At 33.5% G+C, this 21,207-nt stretch overlaps 2 protein-coding genes across 3 annotated transcripts; one reads left to right on the top strand and one right to left on the bottom strand.

The window, feature by feature from the left end:
* The first annotated feature begins 5,511 nt into the window (after positions 1–5,511).
* LOC143064866 (1-deoxyxylulose-5-phosphate synthase YajO-like) lies at positions 5,512–11,698 on the top strand. 2 transcript variants are annotated; one of them, XM_076238028.1, is made up of 8 exons: positions 5,512–5,690; positions 6,917–6,979; positions 7,516–7,701; positions 8,546–8,704; positions 9,502–9,680; positions 10,109–10,160; positions 10,950–11,111; positions 11,534–11,698. In XM_076238028.1, the coding sequence occupies exons 1-8, from the start codon at positions 5,568–5,570 to the stop codon at positions 11,627–11,629; spliced, it is 1,020 nt and encodes a 339-aa protein (XP_076094143.1). In that variant the 5' UTR covers positions 5,512–5,567; the 3' UTR covers positions 11,630–11,698. The 2 variants fall into 2 exon arrangements, with proteins under 2 accessions (XP_076094143.1, XP_076094144.1); XM_076238029.1 differs by having other exon boundaries at positions 5,574–5,707.
* Positions 11,699–13,811: 2,113 nt separating this feature from the next.
* LOC143064867 (equistatin-like) lies at positions 13,812–20,382 on the bottom strand. The gene is made up of 4 exons (XM_076238030.1): positions 20,259–20,382; positions 15,760–15,883; positions 14,742–14,821; positions 13,812–14,066 (listed from the first exon to the last, which is right to left on the bottom strand). The coding sequence occupies exons 1-4, from the start codon at positions 20,338–20,340 to the stop codon at positions 13,879–13,881; spliced, it is 474 nt and encodes a 157-aa protein (XP_076094145.1). The 5' UTR covers positions 20,341–20,382; the 3' UTR covers positions 13,812–13,878.
* Between the last annotated feature and the right edge of the window lie 825 nt (positions 20,383–21,207).

The raw sequence follows: 21,207 nt of genomic DNA, 5'->3' as shown, positions 1-21,207 counted from the left end.
TCCTAACCGATCCAGGATGGTATAAATTAGACAACGGTAGGGCAATTACAACAGAAACTACATATTTAAGCCTCCCAAACGAATATCAGTCTAATAATGATTGAAAAAATAAGTATTGTATAATGAGGTAAAATAATTGAACGTGGCAACGTACTTATACATCATCCCGAATCAATGAAAACCTGTAATTTAAACTGTTATTTTAAAAATAATTTCGAACTGTAAAGCCAGTACTAAATCCGGCGTTGTTTGAAACAGGTAGTCACAGGAAAATGAGGGACTCGTTCTATGTTTTTTCATTTATACCCTCTGGGGAGACTGTCCGTAACTTTCTTATCCAAAATCTTTCCCGAGCGACTCTGTCGACCTTCGACCAACCCTCGTTGTGGTCTATGATCGTGATGGTAAGGTTTTTGAGATCAGCTTGTGTGTGTCCAGGTGATCTCAAATGACGACTTACGGGTAGGTCGGGCTTGCAAGTGTAGTCACTTCGATGACCATTCATGCGTTTGTTAAATGGCTGCTCTGTCTCGCCAACATACTGCATGCCACATCGACATTGAAGGAGGTATACAACATTCTGGGTTTTACAAGTTACATTGCAATATATAGTGTACACAGACCCAGTCGAGTGGCAAGTGAATGTTTGAGTATTCAGTATTTGTTGACAAGTCAGGCAACGTCTGTTACCACATGACTTGCACCATCCTGCAATTGAACAGCTTTTATTTGAGGAGACGTCAGCTCTAACAAATAAGTCTTTCAGACTTGCTGGTCTCCGAAAAGCTAAGACAGGAGGATTGGGAAAGATCTTGGATAATTTAGGGTGTTTGGCAATAGTTTGCCAATTGGCACGGATCATACGTGAAAGGTTATTAAAGGCTGGATTGTATGTAAGAACAAACGGGACTATTTTGCTGCGCCTCTTCCGTTTGTATTGTAAGAGGTCATTGCGGCTGTTATTGTTAGCGCGCGCAAACCCCTTATCTATGTCCAATTTCTTATAACCTCGTTTTGTCAAAAATCCGCGAAGTTCCTGTTACCGTTTCGTGACAGCCTCCTCAGAGGAGCAAATCCGCTTGACTCTGAGAGCTTGACTGTACGGGATACTTTTTGTACAGTGTTTGGGGTGACAGCTTTGGGGAGAAAGGTATTGATGTTTATCTGTGGGTTTACAGTAAAGGTCTGTTGATATGACACCGTCCTTTATAGATGTGGTTGTGTCTAAGAAAGATATCTTAGAGTCGGAAATTTCATACGTAAATTTAATTGAATGGTGGGCGTTGTTTGCATGTCTGATGAAATCATCCAGTTTTTGTTGAGATTCAATCCATTTCATGTCAACATCATCAATGAAACGGAACCAAGACAAAGGTTTGGATAAAGATGTTGCAATAATTTGTTTTTCTAATTTGCCCATGAAAATATTGGCGTAAGACGGTGCCATTTTCGTCCCCATCGCTGTCCCGTTAATTTGAAGGTAATGCTCACCATTAAAGGTGAAATTGTTGCATTTCAGGACCAGAGTAAGCAGCTGGACTAAACATTCAGTAGGTGGTTCTAAAATGTTGCGCGAGTCCCATATTTCCCTACAAGATTGTATGCCGTCATCATGAGGTATGTTGGTATACAATGAGGTGACATCTAAAGTGACAAGGAGGGTTTCCGGAGGAAGAGGGTTCATGGATTCCATTTTACGAAGATAATCTGTAGTGTCTTGAATGTGGGAAGGAAGATTTTCTACATGAGATCTTAAATGAAAATCGACGAATTCCGAGTTCTTACATACAATCCAGCCTTTAATAACCTTTCACGTTTGATCCGTGCCAATTGGCAAACTATTGCCAAACACCCTAAATTATCCAAGATCTTTCCCAATCCTCCTGTCTTAGCTTTTCGGAGACCAGCAAGTCTGAAAGACTTATTTGTTAGAGCTGACGTCTCCTCAAATAAAAGCTGTTCAATTGCAGGATGGTGCAAGTCATGTGGTAACAGACGTTGCCTGACTTGTCAACAAATACTGAATACTCAAACATTCACTTGCCACTCGACTGGGTCTGTGTACACTATATATTGCAATGTAACTTGCAAAACCCAGAATGTTGTATACCTCCTTCAATGTCGATGTGGCATGCAGTATGTTGGCGAGACAGAGCAGCCATTTAACAAACGCATGAATGGTCATCGAAGTGACTACACTTGCAAGCCCGACCTACCCGTAAGTCGTCATTTGAGATCACCTGGACACACACAAGCTGATCTCAAAAACCTTACCATCACGATCATAGACCACAACGAGGGTTGGTCGAAGGTCGACAGAGTCGCTCGGGAAAGATTTTGGATAAGAAAGTTACGGACAGTCTCCCCAGAGGGTATAAATGAAAAAACATAGAACGAGTCCCTCATTTTCCTGTGACTACCTGTTTCAAACAACGCCGGATTTAGTACTGGCTTTACAGTTCGAAATTATTTTTAAAATAACAGTTTAAATTACAGGTTTTCATTGATTCGGGATGATGTATAAGTACGTTGCCACGTTCAATTATTTTACCTCATTATACAATACTTATTTTTTCAATCATTATTAGACTGATATTCGTTTGGGAGGCTTAAATATGTAGTTTCTGTTGTAATTGCCCTACCGTTGTCTAATTTATACCATCCTGGATCGGTTAGGACATTTTTGATTTTTTTGTTTGAGGACTGCCCTCAATGCAGTTATAACATCTCAACTGTCACAACCTTTGGAAATCTAGAGTTGTGCCATTTCACATCGTAAATAACTATTTTTATTTTTGGCATATTTCTGTAGTCTTTGCGGTGTGTTTGGAAATTTTAAAATTGTTCCAGCGTTCGCTTAAATTGTATAAATCAAGATTTTGATAGAGTCTCAATTTGAATTGACATGATTCATTTGTCATTGTGCAATTACCGAAGAAGGATATCTGTTATCCGAAATATCTAATATTTGTATATTTTATAGTTATTTAATGGTGATGTTGTACCCTTTTTGACTTGTTATATATATATATATATATATGTGTGTGTCTAGCGGGACGGCTGCAGTCTGTAACAATAACATCTTCATGCCTTATATATCATGTACTGTAGTACGCCGCTAGATTAAAACTGACGAGGAAAGGTAACACACGGCCAGCGAAAGCTCTTTTTTTGAGAGCCCAGGTGGTCGTGTGGTCTAGCGGGACGGCTGCAGTGCAGGCGATTTGGTGTCACGATATCACAGTAGCATGGGTTCGAATCCCGGCGAGGGAAGAACCAATAATTTGCGAAATCAAATTTACAGATCTAACATTGTTGGGTTGATGTTTAGAAGAGTTATATATATATATATATAAGTACGTATGTCGTGTACAAGTTGCGATTTTGTACAGGTTATAACATGTACAAAAATATTGTACATTTTATAACTTGTATAATGCAAAAATACAAGTTATAACATGTACAAAAGTACCTCATACATGTTATAACCTGTACAAAATTGCTTAAAAATGGTTTTAACTTGTACAAAATTTAAAATAAATCTTACTGTAGTAAAATATACATTTAAATTCACCAATGCATAAAGAACAACAATAAATAGGCCAGAACGTGTCTTTTTCTGTAGAGGACAATGATCACAAAGTTTCAGAAATATATGTTTCATGACTTATGTTGGCAAAATGTGTTTTCATGACACATGTGTTTTACTCTGTAAAAGCAAGAGAGAGCTGAAATAGTTTTCATTGGACCACGCTTCATTATCAATATCTTTGAATCTACTTTTCAACATTTTTGGCCTTCAGCATGACTTATGTAAATTTATAACTCAATTTTTGTTTATAAACTATAAGATCATTACATGTTCATAGATAGTCATAAGAGGATCATAAGACATGTCCTAAGATATATCTTATGACAGGGTTAGTAATGCTTCGTAATACCGACCCCTGGACATTAACTGTATCAAAAAAGGACAAAACACACTTACATGAAGGAATAATAAAAGTTATGAAAATGTTATTGAGGTCAATATCATCTGTTACGATAATAGAAAAATATCCTTATTTTTCGATTTTGCACAAGTTACAACCATTTTTAAGCAATATTGTGTACAGGTTATAACATGTATGAGGAACTTTTGTACATGTTATAACTTGTATTTTTGCATTATACAAGTTATAACATGTACAATATTTTTGTACATGTTATAACATGTACAAAATCGCAACTTGTACACGACATATATATATATATATATTTATTAAGCTTAAACTACCCCATTACAACGGGGGCACTTGCAGACAGGGTAGCCACAAATCCGTCTAAGAGCGTATACAATGAATAATGTACAATTAAATAAAATACACATACTCACTGACATAGGACAATATCAAAGTTAAAAATTAATTCTCTATTTAAAACATGTCAACATTCATGTAAAACATAACAACATTATATGTTAACATAAAATCTCAACATTTAGAGACCACATCAATGATATGATAACAGGAAGTGATAATTTGTTTCTACATCACCATGATAGTTTTGAGAATCTACTTATTTACGAAGGAATAGCAGTGAGCCGATTTCAGTGAACTTGGATCAATTCTAAGCGAGCATAAAGAAAGAGACCAAGCTCGATATCCTACACAAAAATACATTGGGCGCTTACTATTTAGGGCACGATTTTGTACGCTATGATACACAAGATCGACAACGACAAGGTAGCCATCAACAAAGACATGCAACTCCAAAGACCAACCAGAGTATCCAGACATACACAGCAACCAAAGACTGCAGGAAATGGTACTTCTTTGTGAACACCACCAAAGACAGGAACAAGCTTCCCCCGGAGATCGCCACAGCACAGTCATTTGAGACATTCAAATCTCTAATGACCAACCTAAGAAATAAAGTTGAACATTTGTTTTTATCCTGTTTTTTACCATGCAGAACCAATTTGCCAGTATATTCAGAAAGTTGAATGTGGGCAGTATATGGAAGAAGAAGAAGAAGAAGAAGAAAAGAAGAAGAAGAAGAAGAAGAAGAAGAAGAAGAAGAAGAAGAAGAAGAAGAAGAAGAAGAAGAAGAAGAAGAAGAAGAAGAAGAAGAAGAAGAAGAAGAAGAAGAAGAAGAAGAAGAAGAAGAAGAAGAAGAAGAAGAAGAAGAAGAAGAAGAAGAAGAAGAAGAAGAAGAAGAAGAAGAAGAAGAAGAAGAAGAAGAAGAAGAAGAAGAAGAAGAAGAAGAAGAAGAAGAAGAAGAAGAAGAAGAAGAAGAAGAAGAAGAAGAAGAAGAAGAAGAATTTTGAATACAAGGTATTTAACCCTTGTTAAATGGAAACAAATGCATTTAAGTGAAGCATTCAAGAATCGACACATCTCAAATTGTTTAAAAATGAGAGTTTAACTATACTACCCGTTATGTCATTCGGTCTCTGCATGTTAGAGAGTTGCCTCATTGGTTATCACGTAAACAAAACTGTTTTCAACGAAATCCTCTTATCACTATCTCAGTCAATTTGATACGATAAAAGTGTCATAATAGTATACTCCCGTATAAAGACAACAATGTCAGCTGTACCAAGAATTACCATACCAGGCACAGATTTGAATGTTTCTAGGATTTGTTTAGGTACCTGGCAATTCAATGACAACAAAGAAACTAATGCTTGGGAGGCACAGTCAGAAGAGGTATGGTTCATGTAGAGGTAATTTATAACCAATGTTACCGAACACAGCAATAATTTATGAATTTTTTTTGATTTTTTTTTTTCAGTAACTCCATAATTATGTAAGAAGTATGAGTTTTTAAATTTAAGTAAGCTTTGGAGACTTGTTTTACAATTGAAATGGGTTATTTTCTACACAAAATAAAATCCATGCTGGTTTGTGTAACAAAGATATGAAACTGTTCATGAACTTTAATAAATGTATGTAAGTTCATTGAATTAAATGTTCCATGTTTGATATAATTTAATATATATTATGTCAATTATCATTAAACGCATTTGACCCAACAATAAACCGGCTGTCCTTATGTAAGATGTTCTTATTTTCTGACCTAGTACATAGCAAAGTGAAGTATATAGGTATCATTGGTAAAGAGATAAAGGATAAATATTGAGTTTCACACATGTATATGTAATCTTTAATGTGACATACTTTTCTCTCCATACCTTTTATCTCAAGGCAGTACTTCTAAATGGCGTACACCAATAATCCAAAGGATAGGGGCCCGGGATATCTTGCAGTTATGAAGGGATACGAAACTAGCTGAACAGCTATATATTTCCAATTGAACAAAGAAAACACGTTTAAAATTTCGTATGGGCAACTGTAACTTCTAGAAAAGGCTTTTACGAGCAGGCTCTCTTGTGCGAGAAATGCTGTATTAGAAAGGGCACACAAATTGTGTTTAAGATGACGAACGAGCACGCCATTTCGAAAGTTTTGAAATTTTATTAGATTGCAACATACCCATACATATATAGTTTTACATAACGGAAATATTTTATAATCATGATAAATATATAGTTATAATTTAAATTGATTTCTATAATCTTTCATAATTCTTTATAGAATGGCACTTGTATTTTAATTTATAAAATTACTGTTTTATTCAATGTATATATTATGATGATTGTATTATATTTATTGCAAGTGGTGAGACTAATAAAATATTGAATCTGAATCTGAATCTATATAGACCAAGATCAAACATCAAACGACAAGTACTAAACTACAGATTCCTGGCTTGGGACCGGCATATAAGGAATGTATCAGGGGCCAAACGCTCATTAGACAACCTAATTCCCTTAGATGGAACAGTTGTGTAATCACAACATTGATATAACTTATATAAACCGAAATATGTAGCAAATCTTTTTATGAGTATTATGTATATTGCCTGTTTGTAGGTTTCGAGAGCTATAGTAACCAAATGCTTGGAAGTCGGAATAAATTTCTTTGATACAGCTGAGGTACCTTGGTATTATATCTAATTAAGGGTGTTTTCAAGATTCCTTATAATTGTGTGACACATGAAACATTCCCTAAACAATCTTTTCTGTTATTGTTTAATACAACCCTTCATACTTCTGATTTTATTTTTAAATATTTTTCAATTACCCTTTTGTCAAAAGATTTTTTAAATCTTGTGATCACTTATAGTACCATTTTTAAACATAGCATTGCATACTTTATTAAGACGGAACATACTTTCATCACTAACCCAATACAAAAACACATGCATATAGAGAACTGCAATCGGAATCTGAAAACTAAAATATACTCTATGGAGGGGATTATCCGCCATGATTATACATTTCTTAATTTGTAAAATGAAATTTCTTAATTTGTAAAATGCAATTTCTTAATTTGTAAAATGCAATTTCTTAATTTGTAAAATGCAATTTCTTAATTTGTAACATGTCACTATCCGTTACATGAATTTCTACATTTCTTGAATTTTGAAATGTCAACACACCAATGTGGAATGTTGTATTTATTATTACAGGGTTATGCTGGATCTGAGCAGGTATTAGGGCGAGCTCTACAAGGCAGACGACAGGAAGCTATTATAGCTACTAAGTTCGGATTTAGAGAAGGACCTAACACTCCGCCTTATACCGCTGTACAAATAGACGAGGCTATAACAAAGGCTTTGACAAAATTACAAACCTCATATGTAGACTTACTTCAGGTAATTTTAACAGGCATTTAAGGCTGATATTTATGGAAGCATATGCATGTGCTTTATCACGTGGCCTCCTGTATAGTTAAATTTAATTTTCTGCATTCAAGAATAAAAGAAAAATATCTTATTCATATATTTAAAAACATTTTTATATCTCTTTGACCGTTTGAACAATCAGATATGATTTTTTATCCTTCAAAATAAATATGCGATCAGCAGTTCTCACTTTCGTTTGAAAACCAATTTAAGTTTCTGACATGATACTAAATATGTCTAAATAGTGATCTTATCTGTTATTTAGCAATACATTAAAATAAAATTGAAAATGGAAATGTTGAATATGTCAAAGAGACAACAACCCTACCAAAGAGTAGACAACAGCCGAAAGTTTGCAATGCAGCTCATAATTGTTATAGCCCTGCAATGTTATGGCATTTTGAATCAGAATTTTAAAAACATTGGTAACTAATCTTCACTTTTTTGGGGATACAAACCAGTACTGGAAATACCGTTAAATATTTTGACAATACATTTTTTGCTACACTTATTTTTTAAACATTTCATATGTTTACTGTTTTTTGACTTATGTCATTTCGGGGTCTTTATATCTGAGTGTGCAGTATGGGTTTTACTCATTGTTGAAGGTTGTACATTGACATATGGTTGTTAATTTCTTGTCATTTTGGTCTTCTGTAGAGAGGTGTCTCATTACCACATTTTTTTTATTTTTATAATCTGTTAGATTTTCCATCTTCAGTTTATAAATTGAACCACTGTATGCATTGTTTTCTTTCCAAATAATGTATTTTATTGATTATAAGCTTTTTATTAAATTTTTATTTTATTTCAGATTCATTTTCCTAGTTTTGTTGCGGATGTTAGTGATTGTGTAAAGGAACTCAACAGACAAATCGCTTTAGGGAGAATTCGATACTATGGCTTATCTAACTATGGTCCTAAAAACTTGAAGAATTTTCTAGATTTGGGTGGTAAACCCGTTTCTAATCAGGTAGGTGATTGTGCACACATTTGTGTGCTACATAGTCGTAGGTGGAATTATCTGTTAAGTGTTTACTTTTCATTATCAGCACTCGAAACTAAATCCTGCAAAGCAAATGAAAATCTATGAACTCTATCCCTCTGAATGTACGAGTTATTTTCAATGAACAGACACCATAGGAGTTTCTTGTATACTAGTATTCGATTGCACTTAATACTTTAAGCCTTGTATCATGTTAAACATTCTGTGATAGGGAATTGTTTCAATACATGGTCCGAGAACACAATTATTTCGTAGTGCATTTCTTTTAGAACATAAATGAAAATAAAAAAAAATCCCACCTGCGCTTTCTCAAAGAAACTTTTACAGTGTGTTGTACTACTTTTGGGACAAATTATATCAAAATTATAGAAAACTTCATCGGCTCTAACTCAAAATATGGACAATTTTATGTTTAGGGCGTCTTGAAATCTTTTGACAGCTTCCGAAGTGCTAATTTTCAACCTTTTTCAGCTGGACCAAATCACTACTTTCCTTTAAAATTCTGGACCCAATTTTTTTTACAGTGTAATTTCACCCCCCTACTTGCAATTTGAGGCATTAAACATGGAGAAATAAATTTGGAAGGGGTATAAAAATTAATGGCAAGTAACCCACTGTCAACACTAGGGACTACAACGAAAATCAAGGGACGACAATTGTGGTCTCTGACCACATACAACATGTGACTTGGATGGAGAATTGTCTCATTGGCACACATGTAACATCTTCTTATATCTAACTCTTTAAATATTTACTTAATATAGATGGGATACAATTTATTATGGAGATCAGCCGAGCATGAAGTTATACCATTATGCAAGGAAAACAATATAAGTATACTGGCTTATTCGCCGCTGCAACAAGGTCTTCTTACAGGAAAATTTACCAAACTTGATGATGTTCCTATGGGACGGAGGCTGACTAAACTTTTCCACACATCTGGGTAAAAACATGCGCTGATCAGTCTGTAAGTTCAGACAGGATGGCATATATGTATAAACTTGATCACTACCTTCTCTTTTAATGCAATTTTACTTTTACCTAAATTCAAATACTATACTTTCAATGATTATATGATCTTAAATTAAATACTGATATATCTACTTTTTTAATATGGCCAAAATTATAACTCATATTAATCAAATTAAAGTATGGAGGAAAACAATATTTAATCATAAATCTTCAGACAAAATAAAATACTGAGACCAAATTTTACAAATTTGTACTTGACAAAAATAGCTGCCAACCTTTTCATTTATATTTTTTTCAGAAAAAACTCCGCTCATGTGTATTTCTGTTGAAATTATAAAAATTTATCTTTTCGATTTTTAAAGATACTAAAAATAAAAATATGTTATTTGATTTTTAAAGAAATCCTAAAACCAGACATGGTCAAGATGGTGCAGAAGACGAGATGTTTACGGTAATTATCTACTAAAGCATAACAGTCGTCTGCAGGATTGTGAAATCAAGTTCTTCTGGTTTTCTGTCGAAATCTGTTTGTAGAGTATAACTATAATATTATGTTCCAGAGAAAGAGCTTGAAGATTTTGCTTGCACGTTCAGGATGAGCGCAGCATTGGTTGATTCTTGTAAAAACGCTAAGATTGTGACCAGGCCGGGTAAATCGGTTGTGATATTTCAGAGAAAACTTCTTTCTTACTATATTTTTACCTTAAAAAAAGTACTGCTTTATTTTCTAAATGACTAATGATTTATTTGAATTCAATGTAGTCTACGCCCTAAACCCATTTACAGTGTAATTTGGGTCCACTTGTATGCGACTTATAGTTATTAACACTATATCTGTCCTCCCATGAGCACTTCTATATCGTACACATCTAAAGCATAAAACACAGATTTATTCAACAGATTTCCGTTATTTGTACGCATGGCGTTTATATCTGTGAAGAGAAATGTCTTTATGATTCTATGATGATGGAAAAGCATTGTGTTTTTTTTTAGCATCAACTTTTTGCGCTAGGATGGTAACAAAGGCGTATTTGTAGCTATTTTTAAAGATGATTCCCGTTGTCATTCGTAGAAGGTGAATTAATTTCTGGTGTTAAAATTTTCGAAAATGCGACTCCAAATATGCGTTGTGTTTTGTTTGCATTATTTAGAAGTGTTAAATGTGTCTGTTTGGACCCTCAGATATTTCAGTTTCTAGTTTTTACTCCATTTCCATGACACACATACCTTTTATTCACAGGCAATTGCTAAAATGAAGAATATATGTCAGCGAGCCAACGTAGACATGGGGAAAGCATCTTTAGCCTGGTTACTGCAGCAAGACAATGTACCGGTAGCAATAACAGGAGCCAGTTCACCAGACCAAATTGTGAAAAACATAGATGTTCCCACTTTACCCCAGGTATTTTGAACTTACATGTCAATTTGATTTCTTATCGATATTTTAGGTAATGCACAACTGAAAAGATGCACATCATTTTTTGTGTCTATACATTTTTTGTCATCTTCAAAAAAAATTATTCTGGGGAGCTCATAGTCACCACTCTGAATGATTTCGTTTTTATATACTTAAATCTTACAAAAGAAAGGAGATGGATAATTTCAATGAGACCGCAACCAACAGATGCAAATAACTAAAATACCTCTACAGCAACTCAACGACAGAAAAAGTCCAAACACATCTTCAGCAAACCAATGACAAAAAGAACCAAAAGACATTTACAATAAACTTACTATTTTTAGTCTCCAATAAACAGTAAATGCAATTACAATGTATGTTTGCACGATATTTCAGGCTATAAATAATCTTTGTCCTCGTTTCAGAGTGTAGTTCAAGAGCTGACAGATGCCACAGAACCAGTGAAAGCAAAAATAGGAAAAGTTCTAGATCAATGGGCTCATCCGGATAGATGTGAATAATAATGTTAATTATCACTTTTAGTATACCTAAATACGTGTTTTTATACTTAAATAAAAATACTAAACTAGTGTTCTCTCTGTTTTTCTACTTTTAGCATTTTTTTTAAGATTCATTACATTTTGGTCCATAACTTACACTGTTTGTTCACAAGATATTTTTTCCTACATCATATAATATCACATTAATAGTCCTCGTCTTGCTCAACATGTTATATTTGCCATAGGACATCTCATAAAGGTCTCATTTCTTTCTAAACCAAATTTGATAAACGTTCTGTCGCGTTTGTTGTTGTTTTCTAAACGCTATATATACAAAAGTAGAAACAAATACATCGTTTAATAAGTCTTTAATGACCCTGTTTGAACTTTCAATAATGCATGCACATGTTGTTGGTAAACAGACTTTTAACAAACGTAGAAACAAATGTAGCGTTTGTACTTACAAACGACAAACTGCAGACGCATTTTTAGCGTGTGCATAGTTTGTCAAAGTTTATGTAAACTTTGAAAACGTGTGTTTGAAAGAAATGATGCGTTTGCATCGTTTGTGTTAGAAAGAAATGCGCCCTCTGTCACCAATTGTTGTGTTTACAAATGCCCTTTTGATGCAGATAAAGAGACGAATACTCAAATTTTGGTAAAATCTATTTCAAACAATCTAATTAAAAAACGATCTCTCATGTGCGACATATCAGAAACAGGAGCGATGAGAGATCGTTTTTTAATTAGATTGTATTTCAAATAGGTTTGTTTCGAAAAAAATTCAAGGAAAGTTGCTATGTGTTTTGCAGAATTCCTTGCTCATTTTGTATATAGTAATTTGTGATTATCTAATAATAGGAAATTTGACGAAAAATTGTTACAGAATACTGAGAAGCATTTATAAAAGCATACTGAGGTGACTGGATGTTGGGTCACGGCATTATCATCATTATCGTTTGAACAAAAAACTATGGAATCTGATGGTTATTCTATTTATTCAACGTTATTTACTGCTACTGTCCATAAAAAAAATAAAGGAAGTATGCAAAAATTATTAGAACATGCAGATATTGCACTTTATTGACATAAGTGTTACAGATATATAGAATACGCTATAGCATACAATAGTAATTTTGGAATACAATATTGCAAACAAAAGGCCTATAGTTGGTCTCTGTTTATGACTTGACTTCGGATTTACTTTGGTCAATCGGGGTCGACATATGGTGGTGACAGTTCGGTGCTGATTCATTCACAAATTATCATATTTGCAACTAAAACAGGATCGCCTTCAACACTGAAACAAGTGCATTAACATACGACGGGATCAAAAAGTTTTTATATATATTAAACCTTCTCATTAAATTATTTCGACACGATATTGGAATATTGGACGGTAACAAATCAGAATAAAAGAAATTAATGTCCCGCTTGAAATGGTACTAAACTGAATAATAAGATAATTACAGACCACAGCTTCAAGTGAAATTATACCTGAAAAATACCCAGTCTATGGAAAGGGCGAAACGAGAAACCCGTTACTTATGTTGAGTAGCTATAGTTTCTTTTTTATTCAATATGCATTATGGAAAAACCGAGATGTGGGATTAATATCACATTTGGAAAGAAAAAAAAAGAATTTCGTCTGTATTACTTCCCGCGCAAGTAGTTTGTAATTTACTGTATACATAGTCAGTTTGAATGACATATAATGTTGATGTGTACAAATACTAAAAAATCGTGAATCACAAAAAGTTAAATACACTTTCAACATGTTCTATTGCATTTGAAGCCACAATAACGTGTACTAGATTGATAATGCTATGTTGTCTTATATTAATGCGATATTTTTCTAAAAGAAAAGCGATATGTTTTTATTATGAAAAACATATTAAGGCTATATTCGCTCATTATTTTGTACATAAATTAGGCCTTTTTTGTTGTTTGTATTGTTTTACATGTGTAATTTCATGACCTTTTATAGCTGACTATGCGGTATAGGCTTTGATCATTGTTAAAGGCAATACGGTGATCTATAGTTAATATTTTCTGTGTCTTTTGGTCTCTTGTGAAGATTTATCTCACTGACAGTCATACCATAGCTTATATTTTACATATACGTTTCTCGTATATGGAACTGCGATAAAAAAAAATATATACAAAAGAAGATTTGGAAACACTGTCAGTATAACAAACTACATTCACTTTAAGATCAAGTTGTATTTTCAAAATTTCATATCATAATAGTACGAAAGGAAAAAAAAACCTTAACAATTAAGTTTGTCTAGATTAATAATATGAACACTGTCACTTCCTATTTGTTGTCCGTCTTCGTCAGCACAGTAACACTGTGACCCTGTACACTGAACCTCGTCATAACTTCCATCGGCTGTACAACGGAACGATTTCCCCATCATACCAGTTTCCTTATACTCAGCTTGAGAACGTGCACATTCTGTAAATAAATTGATGGAGCTTTTAATTACCAATAAACGGTTTTGATAATACGATTTAAGTATAAGAGAAATAAAATTTTGAGGGGAAAATTGCAATCTTTCAATCAAAGTCCATGTGTGGATGGCTATACAATTTTATATTTTCAGACTTAATCACTGTTTTTTTGTTGTTGATAAAAACTATAAATACACAATAAACACTACAATGAGAACAACATTCCATTATCCTATCTATGAATAGTTCAAGAAATACATTCACATAATTGTAGGCGAACCTATTTGTTTTCACAATTACTGTATTCGAGTTACCAATTCGTGGTATTTATACATCTAAGTATTAGATACACCTTGAAGGCGTAACCCCGAACGAGTGTATCTAATTTGTATCAAAGATATTTTCAATGCAAAATGATTTTTTTTAAACATTTAGGAGAGGATATTTCAGCGATTTGACCATAAAGTATTCTACTGAAAATCTTCATTTAACGACATCTTGGTGTAAGTAGACATGTTGTCTGCTCTTTGGTCGGGTTGTTGTCTCTTTGGCACATTCCACATTTCCATTCCCATTTTTTTTTTTAACGCAATCAGTTTTCAATACAGATTATATAATACAGGGATACTTACTGCATGTCTGTTGTTCTATAGAGATTATATAATACAGGGATACTTACTGCATGTCTGTTGTTCGGCCTCCCAACGGTTAACACTAAAATCTTCAATTTGTTTACCGTCCTCCTTTACACAGTAACATCTGAAATTGACAATAACACCAATATGAAAAAACGCATATTGTATCTAATTCAAACATATAAAACTGAGAATGGAAATGGGGAATGTGACAAAGAGACAACAACCCAACCATAAATCAGACAACAGCCGAAGGCCACCAATGGGTACATACATTCTATAATAAAACAAAACAAAAATCTGGGTTTATAGTATCATTTTCTTAATATAGACATTTACATAGCAGTTCTCTGGAAATACATTATTTTAACTTTGAAGTGTTTTTGAGCAAGAATTAGCGGGTTTCTATGCAAACCGTAGACAAATCTCAGATGTGGTTTAATTTTGGTTTTGTTGGGTTTTTTTTTTTTTGTATGTTATTTTTTTGCAAGATTTCAAATGTTGTACTTTGTATTACATTCGTTCCTTAGTATTTAAATTCTGGTCTTTATCTTTATGGGTTTGCTAATCTTATACATTTTGAGCGATACTATGTATTTACCAGTGCGCTAACTTTGTTATAATCCAGATTTGAGGCTTGGCAGAAAAATCCGTCACAGAAGCACATTATTGCTCTTTCAGTGTATGTCTGATCAGGTACATCTAGGACAAAGTATATCACTAGTACTAGTATATGTATTTTTGGTGATTGTTTGTTGCTTTTTAGATGTCTTTTGTTTATGTGGATAGTGTTGCTGTTGCATTTAACGTGTTATGCATCTTTTATATTTAGTTTCTGTGCAAACGGACGTTTTCAAAGTTTTTCTAAAATTTAACTCTTTATCATAGTTACGTTTGTTTAATCCCCCTTCTAAATGTTATAGTATCTTCTAAATGCGAGAATGCACAATCATATATATTCACTCATTGATGAACTGTCACGCATTTCCCTTCAAGGTCCCATTGATATTGTTTCAATACGAAAGTCTATTATATTTAATTTGTTTGTATTACAGCACTTACTGAGACCCTGAGCACTGCTTCGGGGCGTAGTTTCCCTCGCTATCACAAACCGGCTTTCTTCCTCCAACCATACCCAGCTCTGAGTTTTTATGAAACTGTTTCAACTCTTGTTGACAATATGTTTCTGAAAGAATAGTTTACATTTAAAGAGCTGTGCTAAATTGTATATAGCCATCATATCATATATACTTGTTATCTCTTACGTGACAAAAGTTTATTATCTTCCCTTGAAACCTAATTCTAAGTAACGTAGACCACTCCTGAATCACTACTACTATTCTCAAAATAAAACACAAGAAAACCAAGGCCGTAACTACCCTTGAGGCAAGTGAGGCAATTGCCTCACTAAAATTTCGACACTGATTATTTTTTTTTATACACATATATCATGAAATATAATAGTCTTTTGTTGTTCTGTCTCAACCTCAATTTCTATAACTTATTCATTCCTTTTAAACTATTCTTCATGGATATAACCCAGCATCTCAACGGGTGATGTTTCTCGATTACATTAACCTAGTAACGATAATCATCATGGATCTTTAGTTAAAACAGGCTCTTGCAGAAAAAGGAAAAGAAACTGAAGATAAAGAAGGAATAATTCTAGTAAACTAGTTTTTTGGTGAACAGAGTCTTAGTATTGCATATAACTTCATTAGGATAAGTAGACTGACAAATCAAGTACTGGTCTTCGGAAGGGGGGCAGTCCTGTCTGCGTATTCATTTCACGAACTTTAATCTTTCTCTTTACAGATAAATAAAATATAAATAATATGAAACATGAATGCATGCATGGATTAGCTTTTATCAATGTTTCTTTTACCTTAAAATTTGAAAGAACATTCCATATTCCAATTTGATATTATTGAGGAATGGTAGAACCTTTAACACAGGATTTTGTCTTTACTAATCCGGGACTACGGAATTTCGTTTCTTTATATTCGGGGTTTCGGAATGGGACACCCCCAACCCCTAACCCCTAAATTTATAGATTCGGGAACTAAAATACCACCAACTATTTCCAGAAATAATTTGAAATTACGAAACTACATGTAAACGTCAAAAACTCCATTCCAATTCCCATGTTCCCATATCATATATACTTACTCTATAGATAGAATCATATACATGTATCTTATCTCATTCTATCCCTAGTTTGTCTACTCTTTGTCAGCATAAAAGCGAGTTTAATATTTTGTAACTGCGACTGTATGATGGTGCTTACAGGAAAGCTTAATTCCCTTTTGCAAACAAAACTGTTACTACCGATGCTGCTACCGAATTGCTGATGGAGAAGGAATTGGAAGAAGACATTGATCATTGTGTTGATGATAATGTGCTACCTTTAGAAACACAGACTGCCCTGAAACGACTGAAATCTTGGAAAAGAGCATGCATGAGTGGCGAGAGATTGTGCGGTCTTGCCATGCTCAATGTTTATCGCGATAAGGATATCAGCAGACCAAACTATGATTCGGAAACGATTTGACTGAACCGGCCATAGAAAAATTTGGCAAACTCTACTGAATCGATGTTTGTTCTATGTTCTGGCACCAGACTCAAATCAGTGATATTTATCTTACATATAAATTTAAATAAAGTTGTTAAAAATTTGGTGTTAGTAATTAAAAGTCTTAAAATATGAAAAATTTATATAAAAAGTGTCCAAATTCAAAACATTATCAAACTCTCTAAAAATGCCTAGAAAGCAGGATTTTGCACCATTCATTTCATACCCTCCAAAAACAATTTTCGCCTCGCTTCGCTCGGCTCAATTATTTTGCCTCACTAAAATAAGATGCCTAGTTACGGCCTTGAAAACGCATTTTATAAACATACGAAAAATGAAATAATTCATGCCTGGAAACTGCAAATTATTTCATCACATTGAATACTTTATGAAAATGTCCAGAGCATTCATCCAAAAGACAAAACAATCAAAGATAAATGTCCATATGACATGATTTTGGACGACATTAAAGTACTAGTATGTCAAACTTGTTGTATCATAAAATTGCCTGTCGTTATGTTACCCTATGTAAAAGATTCGACTAATGAAAATGAAAATTTCTGAAACCAAAGATGATGTGGTGAGAAACTCCGAAACCGATCTTACTGAAAAACTATGAAACCGATCTTACTGAAAAACTATGAAACCGATGTTTATGTGACTTCAACAAATGGTAGTTTTTAACGACATTGACTGTCTATACAGCCCTTACAGACTTACAGGGTCGGCACTGAAAACTATATTTATGTGACTTTAAAACACTGAAACCGATGTAAGAAAAAAATCTCTGAAACCAATGCTAATTGTAATGGGAAACTCTGAAGACGGTGTTTATGTGGTGCAAAACTCTGAAACCAATGCTTATGTGACGAAAATCTGAAACTAATGCTTATGCGATGAAAACTCTGAAACGATTAAGTGATAAAAAATAGAGAATTAATGAAGCAAAAACAGACACATATATGTACATATTTCTCTAATTCTTCGTGAATTTATCCCTTTCTGCACCCATTGTATAATAAATTTAATCAACGTGTGGTTCGTTTGATGTCAGTTCATCATTGGTTAAAATCCGATTAGGACGTCGAATTTTCTTGCTTTCCTCTGAATTTCCGATTGTGACGGCATGTAAAAAGGCGACCATGCCTAATGACGTCACAAAGAAAGAACACATCTTTTGCAGATCGAATGAAGGAATAAATTTGCCTGCATATTGTTTGAAAATCATTAGAGAAACAGATTCCACCAACAAATATCGTGTAATACGATATTTATCCACTCTCGACAGTTAAATTTTAAATATTTAAAACGCTCGGTGAGCCTCGCGTTTTAAATTTGAAAATTTAACTGTCTCGAGTGGATACATATCGTATCAAACTCGATGCAGTGGTAGAATCTATATGTATGTATAGCCTATATAATATGGCAAAAATAAATCAAATGACGAAAAGGTAACCATATATTGAAAAATATGTATATTGAAATAATACAAAATATGTTCGTTGAATCTTTGGGACAGTTATATAACACCTGCTTATATTAAACAAAATCTCGATAACAAAAAAAAAAAAAACGAAAAATAATCTTGCGTCGCTGTTGTTCAGGTTCTAACCAATCAGTATGTCTTATTATTTTCACCAAACACAAATATCAAAATGGCCACATCTTGATTAAAATGTATATCAAACTGATTCATTATTACTAGTAATCATTAAGTTTTTATTGAATTGGAAATTTTGAAAAGTTGATGACAAAATTAGCCGTATCATCCTGAATTCTGATGACCATGGAATAGTTTGCGTGCTTAAAGTTTTACCAAATCGTTTCCAAATTGAAGTGGTGTGTGATGCATTAAGATATAATGTATAAGATATCAAAACCTCCTTGATACATCGTAAAGGGACATTAATTTGATAAAAAAAATATAAAGAATATGTAACAAATTGGATTTAAAATCTTACAACAACAAAAAAATATTTCCTTTTTTCACATGCAGCTGTATACAATAACCTTGCTCCATCACTTAGAAAATATTAATTATTGACTATATATATGGTTAAATGCAGTTTTCACTGTAAAACATACCTGGCATATCATTTTATGTATAACCATTACTGTTTACCATTATTTCAACATCTTGATGCATTTAATAAACTAAATAAAATTGAGAATGGAAATGGGGAATGTGTCAAAGAGACAACAACCCGACCAAATAAAAAACAACAGCAGAGGGTCACCAACAGGTCTTCAATGTAGCGAGAAATTCCCGCACCCGGAGGCGTCCTTCAGCTAGCCCCTAAACAAATGTATACTAGTCCAGTGATAATGAACGCCATACTAATTTCCAAATTGTACACAAGAAACTAAAATTAAAATAATTCAAGACTAACAAAGGCCAGAGGCTCCTGACTTGGGACAGGCGCAAAAATGCGGCGGGGTTAAACATGTTTGTGAGATCTCAACCCTCCCCCTATACCTCTAACCAATGTAGTAAAGTAAACGCATAACAATACGCACATTAAAATTCAGTTCAAGAGAAATCCGAGTCTGATGTCAGAAAATGTAACTAAAGAAAATAAACAAAATGACAATAATACATAAATAACAACAGACTACTAGCAGTTAACTGACATGCCAGCTCCAGACTTCAATCAAACTGACTGAAAGATTATGATTTCATCATAATTATTATGAACATCAGGTACAATCCGTCCCGTTAGGGGTTTAGTATACATTCTTAACCCCATCCCTGAACTTGTTTGTCATGTTGGAGTCTTCATTAAGCAGTCCTTAGAACTGAGAGGGTCAGACCCATGTCCGGAGACAAGCTCATGATGGTGTTTTATACATAAATTTATACTTGAACTCTTAAAATATGTTCTATTATATTGTATTGTATTTCATTGAATTGCATTGTATTTAAAATGTATAATTGTCATGTTTGTATTGCTTGACCCTTATGGATGTAATTTTATAATATATAATATACCTTCATCGCAGGTGACTCCATTCAGAAGAATTAAACAGCAAACACTTAGAATATAGACAGCAAAATTACAGACTCCCTTCATTTTATGTGTTGTCTTTACAATTCTGATGTCAGTTTGCACTATGAGACAATTTAACATTCACTTTTTATACTTATCTCTCTCTTGCAGTAATTAATAGGCATACCTAAAATTGTTTGCTCGTGGGCAAACTGAAAGTATTAATGTAACATATGGTTACATTCAGATGCCTGATAAAATGTAGTTCGACACATTGCAAATAAAAATGTCAACAACAGAAACCTGGAAGGAATTAACATACCAATCAAAATTTAATTTTATAACGATAAAAACAAATTAGTCTATGTTAACTTTCTGATAAGGGAACATTGCCTGTGATACTGACCAATACTACGACACCATGCATTTTGGTTGACATTGCAGCAGATGTTAATACATATGTAGTATCTGATGATGATCATTACATGTATTTGATCGTCTTGAGGCTATGAAGCATTGACGCATGTTTTGTCTAGTCACATATCGTGCGTTGTGCTTTTTTCTAGTTTTTTTTCAGAAAAATTGCTCACCAAAAACCTACCTCTGGTCTGGAATGTACAGATAGGTGTTCTTGTTCTGAAGATTGCAAACTACAGCATTTCTTGTCATGTTGTAAAAAAAAAAAAAAAATAAAACCATAAGGTTTATTTTACAGTTTTGTAAGACATGTCAATTTTTATCGTTTTTTTGCGTTTTTTGCCTGCTTTTTTTAGGAATGAAATTAAAATGGATAAACAGATACCGTTTATATCCGTTCATTTTTTTTACATAAATAAGGATGTTAGTTTTCTCGTTTGAATTGTTTTACATTGTCTTATCGGGGCCTTTTATAGCTCACTATGCGGTATGGGCTTTGCTCATCAAGTTGTTGAAGGCCGTACGGTGACCTAT

Source organism: Mytilus galloprovincialis, chromosome 2, assembly GCF_965363235.1.
Source record: "Mytilus galloprovincialis chromosome 2, xbMytGall1.hap1.1, whole genome shotgun sequence".
Taxonomy (NCBI): Eukaryota; Metazoa; Mollusca; class Bivalvia; order Mytilida; family Mytilidae; genus Mytilus; species Mytilus galloprovincialis.
This window is presented reverse-complemented; position numbering and strand designations above follow the sequence as displayed.

What these genes read in the sequence shown, in the direction of transcription:
- LOC143064866 (XM_076238028.1), top strand. Translation starts at nt 5,568, where the DNA reads ATGTCAGCTGTACCAAGAATTACCATACCAGGCACAGATTTGAATGTT. An exon ending in CATATGTAGACTTACTTCAG is followed by an intron (nt 7,702 to 8,545) that starts GTAATTTTAACA and finishes ATTTTATTTCAG; the next exon opens with ATTCATTTTCCTAGTTTTGT. An exon ending in AAACTTTTCCACACATCTGG is followed by an intron (nt 9,681 to 10,108) that starts GTAAAAACATGC and finishes TGATTTTTAAAG; the next exon opens with AAATCCTAAAACCAGACATG.
- LOC143064867 (XM_076238030.1), bottom strand. Translation starts at nt 20,340, where the DNA reads ATGAAGGGAGTCTGTAATTTTGCTGTCTATATTCTAAGTGTTTGCTGT. An exon ending in TGGAGTCACCTGCGATGAAG is followed by an intron (nt 15,884 to 20,258) that starts GTATATTATATA and finishes CTATTCTTTCAG; the next exon opens with AAACATATTGTCAACAAGAG. An exon ending in AAGCAGTGCTCAGGGTCTCA is followed by an intron (nt 14,822 to 15,759) that starts GTAAGTGCTGTA and finishes TGTCAATTTCAG; the next exon opens with ATGTTACTGTGTAAAGGAGG.